General features: G+C 41.3%; 1 protein-coding gene across 4 annotated transcripts in view; it reads right to left on the bottom strand.

The window, feature by feature from the left end:
• kcnab1b (potassium voltage-gated channel, shaker-related subfamily, beta member 1 b) overlaps window positions 1-18,287 on the bottom strand; it is a 43,841-nt gene that overhangs the window by 3,333 nt on the left and 22,221 nt on the right. For all 4 annotated transcript variants that reach the window (XM_040021824.1, XM_040021823.1, XM_040021826.1 and 1 more), the window contains 7 exons: window positions 14,637-14,674; window positions 13,670-13,749; window positions 13,158-13,202; window positions 10,914-10,958; window positions 8,838-8,881; window positions 4,886-4,972; window positions 806-891 (listed from right to left, as the gene is read on the bottom strand). In XM_040021824.1, the coding sequence (XP_039877758.1) occupies window positions 806-891; window positions 4,886-4,972; window positions 8,838-8,881; window positions 10,914-10,958; window positions 13,158-13,202; window positions 13,670-13,749; window positions 14,637-14,674 (425 nt within the window). The remainder of the gene's footprint in view (window positions 1-805; window positions 892-4,885; window positions 4,973-8,837; window positions 8,882-10,913; window positions 10,959-13,157; window positions 13,203-13,669; window positions 13,750-14,636; window positions 14,675-18,287) is intronic.

Genomic DNA, 18,287 nt, shown 5'->3' with positions numbered 1-18,287 from the left:
ACTAAGGATTTTCAACACAATACAAATCAAACCACTCTGGAAATGAACTGAAACAAAACTAAACTGGACATGGAAATTGAAACAAGTACGGTAAATAAATTAATTAATGAAATCAAATTTAAATAAAAAAATTATTCTAAAATATATAAAACATAAAAGTGATGCAAGTAAAGTTTATAGAGAGCACTGCATGTCTCTGTCTGATTTTTTCATTGTATTCATGGTCAAAAATCACAACAGGGATTAAAAAGAACCTGATGTACTCTCACTGGCCAATTCATTAGATACACCTGCTTAACTCCTTGTTAATGCAAATATCTGATTGGCCAAATCACATGGAAGCAATGTAATGTATTAAGCATGTAGATCTGTTAAGCTTACCAGCTGAAGTTCAAACTGAGCATCACAATGAGGAAGAGAGGTGATTTAACTTTCTTTGAGCATGGCATGGTGGAGTTTTTCAGAAACTTCTAATCTACTGGGATTTTTCCCACACAACCATCTGTACGTTTTATAGAGTAGGTCAAAAAGAGAAAGCATCCAGTGAGCAGCAGATCTCTGTGTGAAAAATGCCTTATTGATGCCAGAGCTCAGAGGACTGGTCAGACTACTTCAAGGAAGTCAACAGTAACTCAAATAACCACTGGATTCCACCCATGAAGGCAGGTTTGAAGACAAAAGGGGTTTTAACCCAGCAAGGTGTAACTATCGAAGTGACCAGTGAGTGCATATCAACCTATTACGCCTATTCATTTTAAAAATAAATACTGTCCTGGAAAGGTAAATACCTTTTTCTGTCACTCACCATGATCTCCATGGCAGACCACCGTGATGTCCCCCAGTACATGGCCATCCCCTGGTTGATCACATGTGTCATTGCTCTGACTATCTCTGCAAACATTAAAGAGCAGATATGTGCATCATCAATAACTGAACAGTGAATGGAGTCATGCTAGAAATTTGAGAGGTTGTCTCAACAGCTTAACCTGCATTATTTTCACATTATAACATAGATTATAACATTATAACTTATATTACAGCAATACTAAATTCAGTTTTTTTCTCTCATCAGGTAATAACGCAATTATGAGAAGACTTGCAGGTTCAAAGAAGATTCCAAGAGCTTTAAAACTTTGGTAAAACTGCAGGACAATGAAAAAGATAAGTGGATCCTTGAAGTGTCCAGCCTCTTCTTTTAAACCCATGTGTGAGCAGATATTGTTTGCTGGGGTCACACTACTTAATGAGGCCAAAGGCTGCAGGGTTAAAAGACTCAGCTGCCTGTGCCGTGGAGGAAACCACAGCAAAAATACTGAAGGGGCTGAAGTCAGCAGCAGCGGCCTTCAGTGGTTTGTGTATTTGTGCCTCAGGATGTGGCAGGAAAGTAGCGGTTTTTGGAAAAGTGGAAGAGTTAAATAGTTTTTAATAAAAACCCCTGCGAAGTACTTTCTCAAAGGATATCTAACACATGAAGAGAAACAACTATTATTCTGAATGTGTGTGCGTTAAATGCTACACGCAAACTTTCTAATTACTAAAGAAACCAAAGGCAGTGTGATCAAGTAATTCATGAGATTATTTTCAGTCTGTAAAGGAATTAATAAACCATCTGCCACCTTAGTACAATGCTGCATGCAAAATGTGAAGCAGAAAGGCTGGATATGAGGGTGAGGAGATGAGAGCGCGGCAGAGTGTGATTAAAAAAAGAGCCATTCCTTTTCATCAGTAGTTTTCTCTCTCTAGACCGAAATGTAGCTTTGTGAGAGACAGAGAGCAAGTGTGCATGTGGGTGAAGCAGGTGGGAGGGTAGAGGAATAACAGTACATCTGCTCCAAAGGGGATGGAGGGAGGAAGGGAGGGAGGGATTTGGAGGGATGTAAAGATAGAAGGAAAAAAAAAATGCTGCGAACCATGTAGCAACCTCAGAGGCACACACAGTTAATAACAGTTTGCAAATACACGTATAATCCATCTCAATGCCGGGAGGGGAAAAAAGATGACACCTTGATTCATTGAAACGTTCAAGTCTTAACATAAAGTTTCTTGCCACAAGGGCTCGATGAGTCATCAGCTCCAACAGCAGATGCCACACTGATCCTGTGCTCAGGTGAGATGTGCTGCAAACACCATTGACACCCCACTCACAAAAAAAAAAAAAAAAACACACTGCAGTGTTTTCCTGGAGGGTGATGTGGGTGAAGCTGTGGGCAAAAACACGCAATGAAGAGCGCACACGTGAAAAAATGAATGTATGACATCAGTGTACAATTTAGATGCCGAGATTGCATTTGCACAAATATGCAGAAGCCAATTAGCCTAGCACGCAAAGAACAGAGGAAAAGGGATATAGAAACAGGCTCTGCGCAAAGCTAACAAAATCCAACTAACACATCTCAAAGCACTCTCATTAGTACAGAAACATATCAAACTTAAAAACTGCTTGGCTGCTAGCCAGAGTTATTCAGCAACACACCCCAAGGTCTGGAACATTGGCCAGCTTCAGCCGGCGGGTATCACAGTGCAGCACAGAGGGTGTAAGAAAGCCTCCAACTCCCACTGATATCCATATTTGTCTGGGCAGGTATCTCTGAGGATGTCATTTCAGAGAGTTTCTTTATAGTGAGGCGTCTAACAGCGGGGACGTAGAACACAACTAAAAATATTGCTCATTTATGGAAATATGTCACATCACAGGAGATTGTCAGTGACAGATGAGACCCGTTCTAAGTTATACGGCTGTGGAAAAAAAGCGTGGGGAAAGAAATAATAAAGATACGTTTAGTAATGCTGAGTAGGTGAGATCATTTTCCATGCTCTTCTTCTGTAATGAACAGTTGAGGAGAGAGAGGTGATGTCCTGGCACTTTGCATTGCTAGCTAAGGGGTTCATGTTCAGTGTGCTGTGGCGGTTTCATTTCATTTGCTAGAGAATAACACTCGGCTGGAAGGACTGATATAAAATCATTTTACTGATGCCATGTCTTCTTCGCTGCTCTGTCTGTCTGCCTCTGCATTCTGTTCTTTATTCAATTGGTCTGGGGTATTTTCATATTCAGCTTACTGAATGGCTTCACTCCTCTCTCAAATCAAATGTGATTCTGAGTGACTGGGTACCAATGTTGCGGCTGGATTTGGGCGAGTTATTCTGCGAGCTACCCTTGTACCTATTCATTCAGTGAATTGACTGTGGCACACACGCCCCTCCTTCGAGAACCTTCTTGTCATATTCAGCTGGAGAAAAACTCACATAGCGTCTCATCACTTTGACAGCTGCTCTAGTAAAGAGCAGTCAGAGAAAGGGGAGACAGAGTCTTCCGTGAAGGAAGAAGTTGTATATTTGCAGCACGCACTTGGTCTGTCCCTGCTGTTGGACTGGATACAAGCCAAAAAGAAAGAAAGAAAAAGACAAAAGAACAAGCAGGGAGACGACACGGGTGCAGAAAAGCATGACTCGATGGAAGAAGAAAAGCAATGATTATAACAAAGGCAGACTCTGCAACCATGACATCACTTTTTTGGTCCCCACGGGGACGCAAGCTGTCTCACACAAAGTCGGAAGCAGTTAAAGTCACAAAAACAAATGCAAACGCAGATGGATGCAGATTCACCTGTTCAGTGGCATATTTGAAACTACAGTGCTGTTTTGCTGTTTGGTGTTTTTGCTGTTAATGCAGTTAAGGCTTTAGCAGCATGATGTTGGAGTGTCAGTCACGGAGAGATCTGCTAAACAGTCCCTTCATGCACGAGGTTCATCCTCGCTCCCTCACTCTCAAGTTTTTAAGGATGACTGATACCCTAACAATGATTTAGAAGGGTAGAAATGCTCCTTTGTATTAAATTATGAAGCAAACAAGACCAATTTCTCACGCTGACTAATGGGCCAAATGTGCTGCAGAGGTGATAAAAGCCTGCCTGCTTTACATTTGTCAGGATATATTTTTCAGCTGACGTCTCTCTCTCTGTTCACTTCCTATCATCTTGTCAGACTCTCAATCAGATCACAGTTCTTGACATGAGCTGAAGAGACTTCATCTGCAGGGGGCAAAAGACTAAAAGGTTTGATAGAGAAGGCTGCGGGGTCTGCCTGCTAGTCACCAGCCACTGGTACCAGTGACAGCAAGAACCCTGGAACGATCGCTATGACAGACCGGCCTCCCACAGTCGGTTGGCTCCCACGGGTGGAAGCGAAGGGGGAAGGAGGAGGGGGGTAAAGAGGAAAGAATGGAAAATATTTCAGTGAGATCAGTGCGCCTCCATCCTTTCACTCAAATACTACCTGTGGTTTGAGAGTTTGTGTGGAAAGACAGAAAAGGGGCTCAAGTATCTGTGATGCCCACATGGCAAGGGAGAGATAATAGAGTAAGAAACTGGAAGTGTCTAAAAGAAATAAATGGTGGTAACATAAGGTAGATGTGTGGGAAAGGAAGTGCAAGAGTGTTAAAGAAAAATAGCACTCAGTAGGGCTTGTATCTAGTGAGACCAACCCAAAAATACACCAGCTTCCCCCATAGGGGCCGGATAATCCTGCTTCTGAAGAGCAGGGAGGGCTGGGAGCGGGTGCAGTTTGGAGACCCTGTGGAAGCTAACGATCCCGCTGAGACAGAAGAGAAATAGAGGGAGACTGGTGGACTAAAATAGAGGGAAGAGAGACGAGGAAAGATTGTCATATTACTTGTAATATGTTCGGGGATATGTCAGAGGAAAAACACATAAACCTGACCGCAAAAACAAACCCCCCTTTTGGTCAAAGCCAAAGGCCGCCGGTCCAGTATGGGCAGGGGCTTCATCAGAATTTCTCACCCTCTCATATTACAGAACAACATGTATTGTCGCTGGCTCAACTACCCCCCAACAGCCCCATGAAGTCTGGGTTGGCAATCACTTACCCTCCATGGGGGTATTGGTGTCTGTCCGGTTGGCAAAGACCACATCCACATACTCGAGTTGCATCCTCTGGAGGGAGCCCTTTAAACCTAGAGTGAGAAGACATAAGCCAGGTTTAGAGAGAGAGGTTTGGGTTCTAATAAAAGAAGACAGTTAATAGGAACCATGAGTCCTGGGTGTCCTTCTTATAATGGTGAAATAAATGGGCATGTGCAAGGATACATAGAGTGTGACCTACATCTGCAGAAAAGAGAGATCATTTTTTATTTTCACTTTTTAGCCAACACCGTGATGTAGAAAATCAGCGACATGCTTAGCTGGTAGGGGTGCCAGCTTCAAAAGAACAAGGGACATTCAAATGCATTCAAAAGTCACAGTTATGTCAGGTAAAAGGCAAAAAAAAAAATAATAAGGTGAAGTGGCTCCTGGGGGGTTTGAGCTCAACATGTTCGTAAACATGACAAAGTGACAGTTGGCCACATGTGACTCAGAGCCTTCCAGCTGCATCTGGCCTGCTGCAGCTTTGATCCAGCTCGCGTTGCATTCAAGTTGTCATATTCAGTCTGGTTTACCTGGTACGTACAAATTATTTTTTGGCAAACCAACAAAATGCTGCTTACCTACAAGCCTGCAGTACACCCAAGCAACACAAAACAAAACAAACAAACAAACAAACAAACAAACAAAAAGTCCTCTGTCACTTCATCGACTAATCCAATGCCACATCACCCACAGACAAATAATATGATTTCTGACTGCCGAATTTAATAATAGATGATTTACTGAGGGATAGTTTATGAAGATGTAAATTCTCAGTGTCCCACATACCAGGTAATGATCCTGATTATTCGGGGAGCTGATATTCCAGGAGGCTTTGTGGCCATTTAAAGACAAAGGACACGGCTCAGTTTTCGTTTTTAGTTTTGTTAATTTGCTTTCGTCATGGCCGTCATCCTGACTTGCTGCAGCAGAAGTCGGCTCCAGTTGCAGTAATATAATAATTAGCTATGGTAGTACTCTGTATAAATGTTCCAGTAAATATTGACAGTGTGAGCATGAGTGCTAAACAGATGATTGGAATAAGCCATAATTTATATCAATAATCTTAGTGGCACATTGTAGTGTCAAGATTCACATAGTTAAACCTTTGGATGTTTTTGGTGCCCTTTTGTTTTAATAAAATAAGAAAAGATGATTTTTGAAAGAAATTTTTTATAAATGAAAATGCTGATTCGTTATACTTCAGGGCTTAACAGGCTGGTAATTAAGAGATGTGGGTCCAAATGCAGGACACAGGTAGTCAGAAATAAGTCTAAGCAGAATCCAGAACTCAAAGAATGACAAAGTCCAACCAGAACACAAAACAAGAAAAGATTAAAGATCCAAACAAAAGACATGAACAAACATGGAACTAACACAGACTAGCTGACAGGCATTAAAAGGGGGACCTAACTCAAAAGATGAATTAGTATGGTGTCTACATGTAACACATGAATTATTTTAAACTATATCTTCTGGCACTTTGGTTCTAGCAGCCTATTGCAAAAATACTTATTATGAATACACATTCCAATTCCTTTAGTTTAATCTAGAAAAAAATGCCAAAGATAACAGTTTCACAGACATAAAACTGTATTATGTATTAAACTGTACAGCAGATGAACAGTATCTGAAAGTCATGTCCGGTCAGAAATAGACTCAGTGGAAGAGCGGCTGCCAAGATGGGAAACGGGGAGAAAAGGCTATGATATATCTGAAAATCAGTAGCAACAGGTCTTATGGAGTAAATCCAGAGTGTATCCAAACTTTTCATTCAAACCATCATCACTTTGTACGGAGGACATCAGGATAGAGGTGTAACAGTGAGTGTTTACAGGCATCTGTAAAACATGCTGGAGGCTCAGTCATGGTTTGGGAATTCATTTCACTTCATTTTGTAAAACTTACCAAAACTGACAGCACTGTGATTTTTATCCACAGTGCAATATCATCTGGCATCTGATTGGCAGTGGCTAAATTTTCAGCGTGACAGTGAATGATGATGCCAATGCTGTTCACTCACAAAGTTTGATAGCTTTACTTAGCACTTTATTCTGATTTCTAAAAATCAAACATGCATATAAAAGATGTATAGAACGCATTGCTCACTTCACAGGAATAGCTGTAATCAGTACATATTTTCTAATTTAATTACTGTCACAACTACTCAGCTGTAAGTTTTATGCACCTGCCACCATTTTCACTGCACAAACAGGAATCAGTTTGATTCAAAATTGTAATTTATAAGGTTCAGAACTATTTTCAGAGTTAATCACTGTCAAACCAAGCTCGCAGGCACCTTCTCTTGGATAAAAAAAAAAAACACCTGTGCAATCCTTTCTTATTGTTACATAAATAAATGCTGCTGGCAGCTGGTGGAGGAACCAAACAATTCAAAGCCTAGAGCCTGATCAGAAAGACGAGGGATCAGAGGAAAGGTCGCACTCAGTATTTGTTAGAGGAGTAACACTGTATGCTGAGGAGAGGATAAGTGACGGCAACAAAGTATTGCGAGCAGATCGGCCTCCACTCACGCACACACACAGAAGACCAGATGAAAGAAGAAAAGCGCACACAAGAGACTGTCGCACAAGACGACAGGAGAGTAACAGGGAGTCGAGGCAAAAGACACTCTCGCGCTTTTGAGTAAGCGCGTGTGTGCGTGGCAGATTAGTACCACAGGCTTCATCATCACCCACTAATCCCAGCTGAGAGTTATACTCTCCCCCCTACCATCACAGTCACTTATTCCTTCTTCTGTCGTTTGCACTCCCACAATCCCAGAAACACCCATTACACGGATCCTAATCTGAGCCTGCACCGTCATCACGAGCGGTTTCTGCTGTCTCGTGGATTAGCAGGAGTTCACTGGCTGTGAAAGGAGTCTATTTTTGGATCGGGAAAAAAGATGTGGAACAACAAAGCTACTGTATTGGCATCTGGGATAGAAGAATGCCTTCAATTGTGTTTTCTGTGAAAGAGCCTTATAAAATGCTGAAGCTGTCTTTTTCCTGTGAGGATGACTCTAAAGAGACCTTGATTTTTCTTGCATCGTCACATTGATGCAAGAAAATGTTCTGCGGCTCTCTCTTTCGCTGATCATTAGGTTTTTACACCCTATCATATACACCCCTGAACATCACTTCAGTCCAGTCAAATGGCAGGCCTGCTGTGGCAGCCTGTAGTGAGGAAGATGATGGCAGCAGATGTTTCGCTCAGTCAGTTTATTAGACTTTGATGAAATGTTCCTCTCCACTTATGGCAGGGATGCTGCACCTTTCTCTTACAATTACATGGACAGCCAAATGGATTCATCTTTGCTAATACCGCTTATGCTTCCCCTCTCTGATGTTGGCTTTCACCCCATTTTCTCTTTTGTACTCTCTGTCCTTCTCTTCCAACCCTTTCTTAGCGCATTCCCCGTTTCTCGTTTGGGGGAGAGTTGCTGCAGCTGCAGTGAATGTTAATAATGTGGCAGAGAGCTGAGTCACTGCAGGAGGTGCATTGCGCTGTGAATTGGATGGCAAATTGTTTGGGAAGCGGGGTGGATCGAGCCAAGGGTATGAGAGCTAAAGTTTATTGTTATGAGTCTCATCAAGGCCCTAGCTCTTTTTAAAGGGGCTGACAGGAGAGACAGTCTGGACAGCACTATTAAATGATGCAACAGTTTCCTAGACAGACACCTGTGGAGGTATTACAAGAAGACGATACATCTGCGAGTGCCTAATGCACCACTGGTTAGTACGGCTTTCAAATTCAGCTGTGTTCATATCAAAAAGGCGAGAAGCGACGGAGGCTGGAACAAAGAGGGATGAGGAAAAGAGATAAAAGAGGGAGATTAGAGGAGTGCAGCGGGGCTCCGACTGGTGGGGTGATGTGAAGGACAAAGCAGAGGGAAGGAAATTGACTTGTTACCTTCAATGATGTGTTTTCTGTTGAGGCCTCTCTCTGTCTCCGCTCTGCAACAGGAGGGAAAGAAGTACATGTCAGGGGTGTCAGCGCATACTCTTCATTACTTCACAGCTCTCGCGAATTGAAGCAGCTCCAGAACAAACTTTGCAGTTTGTTTGCAGTGTCTGTCCTGATCACCTCTGATTTTTCTCATGGCTTCTCACTGAGCACAGAAGCAAATACCTGATTTTTCTGTGCCTATTTAGGACTCGTTTAGACCAATAAGGCCAGCAGGTAAATTGCAATCAGCGCACAAAGTAATTTAGAGATAGCATGCAGAGTTTTTCCCTCGTTTGTCTGATTTCAGTCTATGATTTTCTTTGACTGCAGCACTACTCAGTATTATATTTATATAGCAGTACTTGTAGTTTATGCAACACTTATTCCATTTTCAACTTTAGACTGCATCATAACACTGTGTGATACAGTGTTATGACACTGCAGCCACCTATTGCTCTGCAAGTTTTGCAGTGAGTCGGGATAACATAAAGCTTCTTTCACGTGGATGTATCAGTATTTTAGAATTAGTACAATTCTGAAAGGAGACAATCTGCACTTTTGATGCATATGTACATGTTCCCTTAAGACAACTGTAGCATTTTTACATTTGCTTAAACTCAACTTTATATTCTTACTGTGTATTTTTACTTATTGTTTGGAATTTTTAAGGATCCATCCATCTTCCTCCACCTGTCTTATTCAGAGTAGCCGTTGGGCTTTTGCCTATCCCAGCAGTCATAGTTTGGTTGGCGAATTACTCCTTGGACAGTTCGCTAAGCTATTGCAGGGCTAACCCATAGAGACTGCCAGTTTAGAGTCACCAATGAAGCTAACATGCTTGTCTTTGGACTGTGAGAGGAAGCCAGAGTGCCTGGAGAGATCCCACGCACACATGGAGAGAAGATGCACACACTATACACAGAAGACCATCTTGCTGTGAGTGCAGTGGCGCTAACTACCACACCACCGTGCTGCCCCAGTTTAGGAATATAGATATTAAATGCGTCACTATGTTTAGCTGGTTGCTAAATTGTCAGACATGCATTGCGAAGTGTGTAGTGTAGCCCACACATCATTTCTGGGAGTTGTTTTGCTAAAAACAGCTGCTGGTTCATTTGGAAATGACACTGGTATCAGTGGCGCTAACTGCTTTCCAATGACTTGTCTCTAGGCTCACTTGTGTTTACTCAGGCACTTAAAGATTTTCCCCACCCCTGCATTTTCCTTTTCCACTTTGTTCCTCTCGTCTGTTTCTGCTCCAGCGTGTTTGTTTTTGTTCAGATGCCCACGACTTGCCTTACTTCTCGCCTTGCTTCATTTCACACTTTCATTTTCTTCCTCCCTGTTTCCTATGGTTTTTCCAGAGTGCTTATGGGATATAAACGCACTTCAAACACAAAGCATGCCATCCTTCCTCCATGTTATGGTTACTTTTTGTGCAAAAGACTGAAAAAACGCAATAGAGAGGAAATATGAATCTTGCAAATATCCAGGCATCCTGGGGTGAACTGATGTTTGACGAGCGAGCTGTGAGACAGTCTCGTAGCTCACTCAGCTGGGGGTTAAGCAGTTGTTCTTTAAATCCATCTGTGTTGGAGAGATTTGAAATACCTTGACAGAATTCAGAGAGGATGAGTTTTAATTAAATTTACACAATTGAGGCTTTGCTCTAGTGTTCTTAGCCGTGTAAGAATAGTCAAACAGTATGTGGATGTACCCATGGCCAGAAGACTTTTAGATACAGATGGCCACTAATGCAGACTGAGAATATTTTAGCGTGACAGCAGAAGCAGCTATGACTTTGGGCAGTTTGGCAAGAAAGCTGAGGGTGGCTAGAAGAGTAAGGAAAGGGGTTGAGACATGCTGTCATTTTGTCCTCCACATCTGTGTCCTTGCGCTCTGTGTCATCTGTGTCACGCTCGCTGCAGCTGGAGGCAACGTTTTAAAGAATAGGCTCGTGTATGTGAGATGGCCTGACTGTCTGAGAAAGAAAACCCACCTGCTGGACACATGGATAAATATGTATGAACACATACTTACTTTCCTCCCCAGTACAGCTTTGTGGTGATCACCAGGCTGGATCTCCTGCAGGAAGACCGTCAGACACATCAAAAGACCATTAAAAAAAGGTGTTCTCAAAAAGATGATATGTATATGACCATACCTGCATGTGAGCATGATGAAATCTGCCTATGTGTACAAATCAGTGCAATCAACTATATTTATGTCAGCTGCCTTCCATCCTACACTGCACTTCAAACATCGAGTAAGTCATAGAGTATAATGACCACAGGGTGACTCTTTTTTTCTTTGAATTCTAGAAAGACAGCTCCCTCACTATAACCCACCCGCCATGCTTGAATGATCAATAATTTAAACAGGTCCACAGCTGAGGTGAGGTCGGGCAGAGAGCTGGCGTGAGCAGTTAAAAGGGGTGACGCGCATAACTGGGTTTTCTCTCGGCAGTGCATGCAGCAGAGCGAAATATAAGAAGGATATATAACTGATGTTTTCTGTGGTGGAGTTACAGTTCACGCTCACCAGCATCTGTTTTGATTTGACATGAGCAAATTTGTCAAGTTTACACTTTCATTTAATGAATTGATTTATATAATATATCAAGTGAATTAATGTTGCTTGAAAATTTTCCACTTAACGTGGGAGGCATGGATGCATGTTCTCAACATTGAACTAACTAATGTCACCAATACACAAAGCTTGAAAACAGATAAACACAAACATTTTGTGCATTTTGTACACCAGAATTATTAGGCTGCTTCATGTGGTTCGTGAACCATGCCTACCTCCACTAAAAGCATGTTTGAAATCATTTACAACAAGGGTCCCAGGATAGAACTGAGGGGCTGCAATTCAACTGAAGGAATAAGGAAGAAAATAATAACAATTACTTTCTACCTAATCTTTTTGCACTATTTTGGTTTGCAACTATAGGTTCCTACAAAGTTAACAACACTTGCTCATCAGTATATTTTAGCAGATTTAGGTATTAAATGCTAAACCTCAAAACATGCTTATATTGGGATAATATCAGGACATTTACAGTAGCAGTAAGGATGCTTATGTTTTCATGTTTATCTATGAAAACATCTCGCTAATTACTAGCCAAGTGGTAGAACAAATCCTCCAGAAATGGAGAAGGTTTGCCTTCTTAGTAAAAATTGTTGCCCAGAGCTTCAGCCAACATGTGTCAAAAGATGAAACTTTTCCTGTTTGTGTCACTCTTTTATGCTGAGAGACTAGCTAGACAGTATTTGGCCGTCACTTCCATCCAAACTGCAGATGACTGCAGCTGTTAGTGACCAAGGCAATTACAGGGAGGTGGGACACAAGGGAAAAATTGGGGCCATTGACTGGTCCCTAGACCTGTGTGACTGGGGCTTTAGCAGTCATTTTCCCACCAGCTGCCATCAGCTTCCTTTTGCAACCAATTGGGGAATTCAAATTTTTCCCACATGACAGGTGGTTGCCAGATGGTTACTCACCAGTCTCAAGGCTTCTAGGCCTATGTGACTGGGGCCTTAGTCATTTAATCCTGCACTGTCAGCATAAAAGTCCAAAATGGCCAACAAGCTGTGTCTGCAAAACCTCAGTGGAAAGTCTACGGGAAAACGGAGCTCTGCCAGGACCTCTGTAACGCTGCCGCTGACTTTATGGTCTCGGTTGCATCAAGTTTATTCTCTAAATTTTGGCACTCATTAGCTACCAGCTTGTGACTGACAAATTGGTAGCCAATGAGCGTGGAATTTCGCAGTAAAATCTGGATTCAAAATGACAAGTGCTGGTGAAATGACTCATCTTGAAGCTATAGTCCATGATGAGGGATAAGAAGTAGACCAGAAGGGATGCATGGGGACTGCTTTAGGTGCCAACAGTTTTGTTTAATTCTTTTATATTTCAAAAAGTAAGTGCTCCATATGCAAAGACAGTTTCCCACATGGAGGGACCTTTGTGATAAACTGAAGTACCAGCTGTGAATCAGGTGTTATCACCCATGTCAGTGCCTGTTAACTCTGATGCTCTTGAATGGTTGAAAATCCCTGGAACGAAGCTCCGAAATCTTGTGGAAAGCCCTTTCACAAGAGTGGATGCTCATATAGCAGCAATTTAAAGCCTGTGAATTTTAAATGGCATGTGCTTAATATACACACACCTGTTTGTGAGATGTTTGCGTTTTGGCATGCTGTGTGTTCAGCGATACAGTGCATATGCAATCAAAAACACATTCTTGGATTCTTTTCGCTTTGTTGAGACGCAACATTTTACCTCCAGCACTTTTTCTTGATGATGTTTCCCAGGATTATCTCTGCTCTGTAAAGAAAAACACAAGAGATAATATGATTAGATCCCAGACTTCCAGTTCTCTTGCAGCATTGTAAGTGTGTTATCTGCCACAAATCTGCACCATGAATGCCTGATTAAAAATCAGAAGGAGCCCAAGATAATGGGTAAATGCCTCCTGTACTGCGCGCCTGAATTTCACCAGCGACCTTTAAAATGAATATTCATCCCCGTAAAACTCCACTGTGCTCCGCATTATTCACACAGACGATGCCCAGGCGAGGTAAATTGAGCTGTGAACGTAATGCGGAGCCTCCAGTGTTGAATAAGATTATGTAAATCACTTTAGAGTCACAGCTACCTTTCATTTTTGGCTTCCTCAGGTGCATTATTCCTGGTCAGGGCCTAAACCTTGTTAACATCTTTTGTCCTGCGGAGGAAAAAAGCTAACAGGACCAAAAGTAGAAGTGTGATTACAAATGGGAGACATCACTCACTTCCCCCCGGAGTAGACCTCGGCTGTGTCGAAGAGGTTGACCCCGCTCTCGTAGGCGATAGTCATCAGCTGCTCTGCCACCTGACACAGGCAAGAAAAGTTTCCTCATGAAGCTCAATGTGGCATAAGGCACTTCTCTATAAATAATAACAAAATTACACTTCAAAAAGGCGGGAAATTCCCTGAAGAAAGGAGTGTACGTCTGTTTACTGTTGAAATGCACATCCTCCAGGAAACTGTACAGTCTGCTTGTTGATTAAAGCTGTTTACTGCGCAGTGTATTTCCCACACTTTTTGACCTACTTCTTGCTCTTTATTCAGAGGACGACGTTTGAAAGGCCAGTTTAGTCGTGAGGACCTCCTCTGCCTGTACCAAGCTCTTATTTTGTTTTGTTTGTGCCTCTCTTAGTCTTTGTGTTTTATAAGCAATGATAAGATGTCCCCACTTCAGTATTTTCTCCCATCTAAGGCCAGAGCAGGACACTGGGAGAGGTCTTTTGCTTATCCTGTGAGAGAAATAGGATCTGATTACTTGGCTTTGGTAGAGCCACGAGGGACTTACTGTAGCAGCTTGCCGTGATATTGGGAAATTGATACCAGAATGATAACTGTGGTCTCACACCCACACCATTTTATATCCAGTTACACTAAATTACTCCCATTGGGGCCACAAATTGTTTTTTGTAAATGGTCTTACTTGTTGTATTTGGGTCTAGCTGAGTCTAAAATAGAGCATGAATAATACTGCATATTTAAGGAGTAAATAAACAATGTAGCGGAAGCTACTCTGATGCTACTGATTTAACTACTCTAAATACCCCAAATATCTTTTTCTGTATTCTTTAAAAAGGAAAATGCTGCAGATTGGGAACAGATATAATGTTTAATAGAAAAATGATCAAGTTATATGTCTAATCTGAGAAAAGGAGGTGTGTCAGCTGATTGATGGATCTGACATGAAGTCTTACCTCGTCAGAGATCTGACCTCCAAACGTTACCCATGTTCCTGTGGGGGGAAAGTCATCGTAAAATATTTGTAACAAACAACAACATAGACGACCTTTTGCATGTAAAAGTCACTCATAGTGTCTTCTAATTAATAATTTGACATTTTTGGCATGGAGACATGACAAAATGCTTTCTGCCCTAAGGCCGTCACAGACAAATGTCACTACAGATTAAAAGAGAAATGACTCCATTATGCCATGTGTACAGACTTGCAGTTTAAAAACAGTTTAAAGAAGAGCGACAAGCATTGTCGTGTAATGCATTGTGTTTTTAGGTGGGATCCTTGAGGTGTTGTAGGGTTTGGGGGGAGTTCCTGTGTGTGTTTGCATTAAACGGCAGACTTATCTATCCATCCATCCACTGCAAACCTGCATATCTCCTGAAGCAAAGAGTAAAAACTTTCACAGGAAAAGTCAACTTGGACTCATGTGTGATTATTTGTCTGGATATTTCTTTTTCTGATTAGTTTCTGCAAAAGGTTGGTGCACACAGGGCATGTTAAAAGCACACCACACAAGCACACAAAAACACGCACACTTTAATAGATGATTTACACTGTAAAAAACAAAAGTATTTTGTACTGAACTACCTGTGTGCTCATTATGATATTGCGCGCACATAGTTGCTTTCAAACTTGTAAATGAAATGAGTCATACCACAGCCTGATCTAAGCATGATTTTTTCCACTTAACATAAGCAAGGTAACCGATGTAATGCAACAAGTTAAAAAGTAGAAGCCACGTATTCAAGTATTTGTATCTTTAGATTGACCAAAGCCTGCCGTTTCTGTCTTACAGTGCCATGAAAAAGTAGTTGCACCTTTCTTGTTTTCACACTGTAATTTTCACAATGAAATGTTTCAGATCATTAAACAAATATAATGATAAATACAAAATGCAATTAATGTAATGTAATGTGTATGTGTTAGTCCCCATAGGGAAATAGTTCCTCTGCATTTAACCCATTCACCCAGTGAAGCAGTGGGCAGCCACCAATGCAACGCCCGGGGAGCAGTGTGTAGGGACGGTACCTTGCTCAGGGGTACCTCAGGGTAGCCGTTCAGTGGAGTTGAACCCCCGACCTTCCGATCATGGGGCCACCACTCTACCTACTGAGCTATTAAGTTATGATTTCATTTATTTAAGGGCAAAGTGTAAAAAATAAATGTCCCCACCTTTGTTAAAGCATGAAATAACTTTGATTAACCACATGTTTTTCGAAAGCTGAGTCCATTTTCACTTGGCGTATCACAGAGCTGATTACTGTGGCACCTGTTGGATCAAGAAATCACTTAAATAGAACCTGACTGACAAAGTGAAGTCAGCAAAAAGTCTCAAAAAACAACACGTCAAAAAACAGTCGATAAACACTTCACTGACATCTATTGGTCTGGAAAGGGTTACTATGACATTTCCAAGGCTTTGGGACTCTGAACCACAGCGAGAGCCATTATCCTCAAATGTAGAAAATCTGGAACAGTGGTGAACCTTCCCAGCAGAGGCCAGACCGACTCATCCAGGAGGTCGGTCAAAAAAGAACAAAAAGAACTGCAGGCCTCACTTGTCTCAATCAAGAGAGGGACTGTGCAGAAATGTCCTCCTTTTTTGAGCAGCAGTAAGAGAAAACTGCTGCTAATCAAAAAAGACACAAAGGCTCATCTCACATTTGTGAAAACAACTTGATGACCCCTAAGACTTTTAGGAAAATAATCTGTGGACTGACGAGATAAAAACTGAACATTTTTGAAAGGTTGGATCCCCATTACCGGTACATATGCATAAAATTTATACATCATTTCATACAAAACAAATCCTGCAAACAGTCAAATATGTTGGTCATAGTTTGACAGTCTGGGGCTTCTTTGCTTCTTCAGGAGCTGGACAACTTGCATTAAATGATGGAAACAGAAACAGAATAAATTCTGTCCTCCTCTACCAGAAAATCCTGAAGGAGAATGTCCGGCCATCACTTTGTGTCTGGAAGCTCAAGCTTGCTTGGGTTGAGCAGTAAACACACACGCTAGTCCACCTCTGAATGTCTAAGAAATAAGATTATGAAGGTTTTGAAGTGTCCCATTTCCAGACTTCAGTCAGAGGACGGAGTGAGATGCTTTGGCATGACCTTGAACAATCCGTTCATGCTTGAAAACCCTCCAGTGAGGCTGAATTAAAACAATTCTGCAAAGAGTTCCTCCACAGAAATGAGAAAGACTCATTGTCAGTAATCGCAAATGCTTGACTGCAGTTCTTGCTGCCAAGAGTGGCACAACCAGTTATTAGGTTTGGGTGGTAATCAGTTTTTCCCACTGGGCCAGGTGGATTTGGATAGCTATTTTTCCCTTAATAAATGAAACCATCAGTCTTTGGAATAAATGATGATTTTGATTATCTGAAACATTTAAGTGTGACAAATCAAAATGGGGGCAAATACTTTTTTTTTTACAGCATTTAACATCAACATTTTGTTACTTATTAATATATAGCAGATGTTGTATTAAGGCTGATGAACTGAGAACAATTCCCCAAACTTTATTTAAGCATAAAATTCTTGGTTTTGCTGACCTGAAGCAGATTCCTGAAGTGGGAACAAAGGCTTCTTTTATACCAATGAAAACTGAATAATCCGCACCCTGCTTGTGAAATCCAGTATGCAATCTATTAAACATCTGTGGACTGCACTGATGTGCAGTAATCTTGTCTATACTGTAGACAGACACCCTTAGAGTCTCTGTCCTTCTTTAGTATAGGATGAAGACAGCTATTGTTAGAATTTATCTGTTGTCTCAGTTTTCTCTTGCCTGCTCCTGTCACATAAAGCTTGTCACTATCGCCCACTAATAAGAAATAATTGAAAAGCTGGTGTAAAATCTGTAGCCAAATGCGTCAGAAGTATAACACCAGGCTGGTGTTGGCTCAGCCTGATTTTTTTTAAAACTGGCACTGACCAAAAAGAAAAAAAAAATCAATTAAATTGTTATGTGCAGGTTAGTTTTAAAAACACAGCTACAAAACTAAGTTATTCAGACACTCTGTATTGAGACAAATAATAAATTACCAGTGCTCCTTTCTATAGAGGAAAGGTGATAAAATAAATGAATGTAAGAAATAATGCAGCTGAATCTGTAACCAGTGGTCTTTACTCAAGAAAGTAATGTATTACGGATGATTTGTTGTTTCTTTTTCCTTTTTTAACGCATTACATACTTAATTACTACCAGAAAAAGTAATTTATTACAGTATTTCGTACTTCATGTAGCCTTACCAGGTAACAGTGTTAACTTTGGACTAGAATCCGACAAACTTTTTATTTATTTATATATCTTTCTTGTAGTATTTAAGCCCTGTGTTTCAGTTTGTCATTGTCGCGATCTACTCTTATCTACCGTTTACCTAGCTGTGTGTGCTGTCAGTCCTCTGGTGTAAGTTTATTTTTGATATTTCCAGTTATGTTATATTTGAGTTTAACATTAAAGCTGTTTTGAGTTCACGTCTGTCTCTGGAGTCTGCACTTTGGGTCCTATTCCTGTCTGCACACAGCCGTCCATAACATCATTAAGCATTAGCAATAATAATGGAGTTGTTTCTATCCTGAATGCAGTTTGCATTTTAATC

Source organism: Simochromis diagramma, unplaced genomic scaffold (assembly GCF_900408965.1).
Source record: "Simochromis diagramma unplaced genomic scaffold, fSimDia1.1 OVJJ01000205.1, whole genome shotgun sequence".
Classification (NCBI taxonomy): Eukaryota; Metazoa; Chordata; class Actinopteri; order Cichliformes; family Cichlidae; genus Simochromis; species Simochromis diagramma.
The sequence above is the reverse complement of the archived record's forward strand: the minus strand, read 5'-3'. Positions and strand labels throughout refer to the sequence as shown.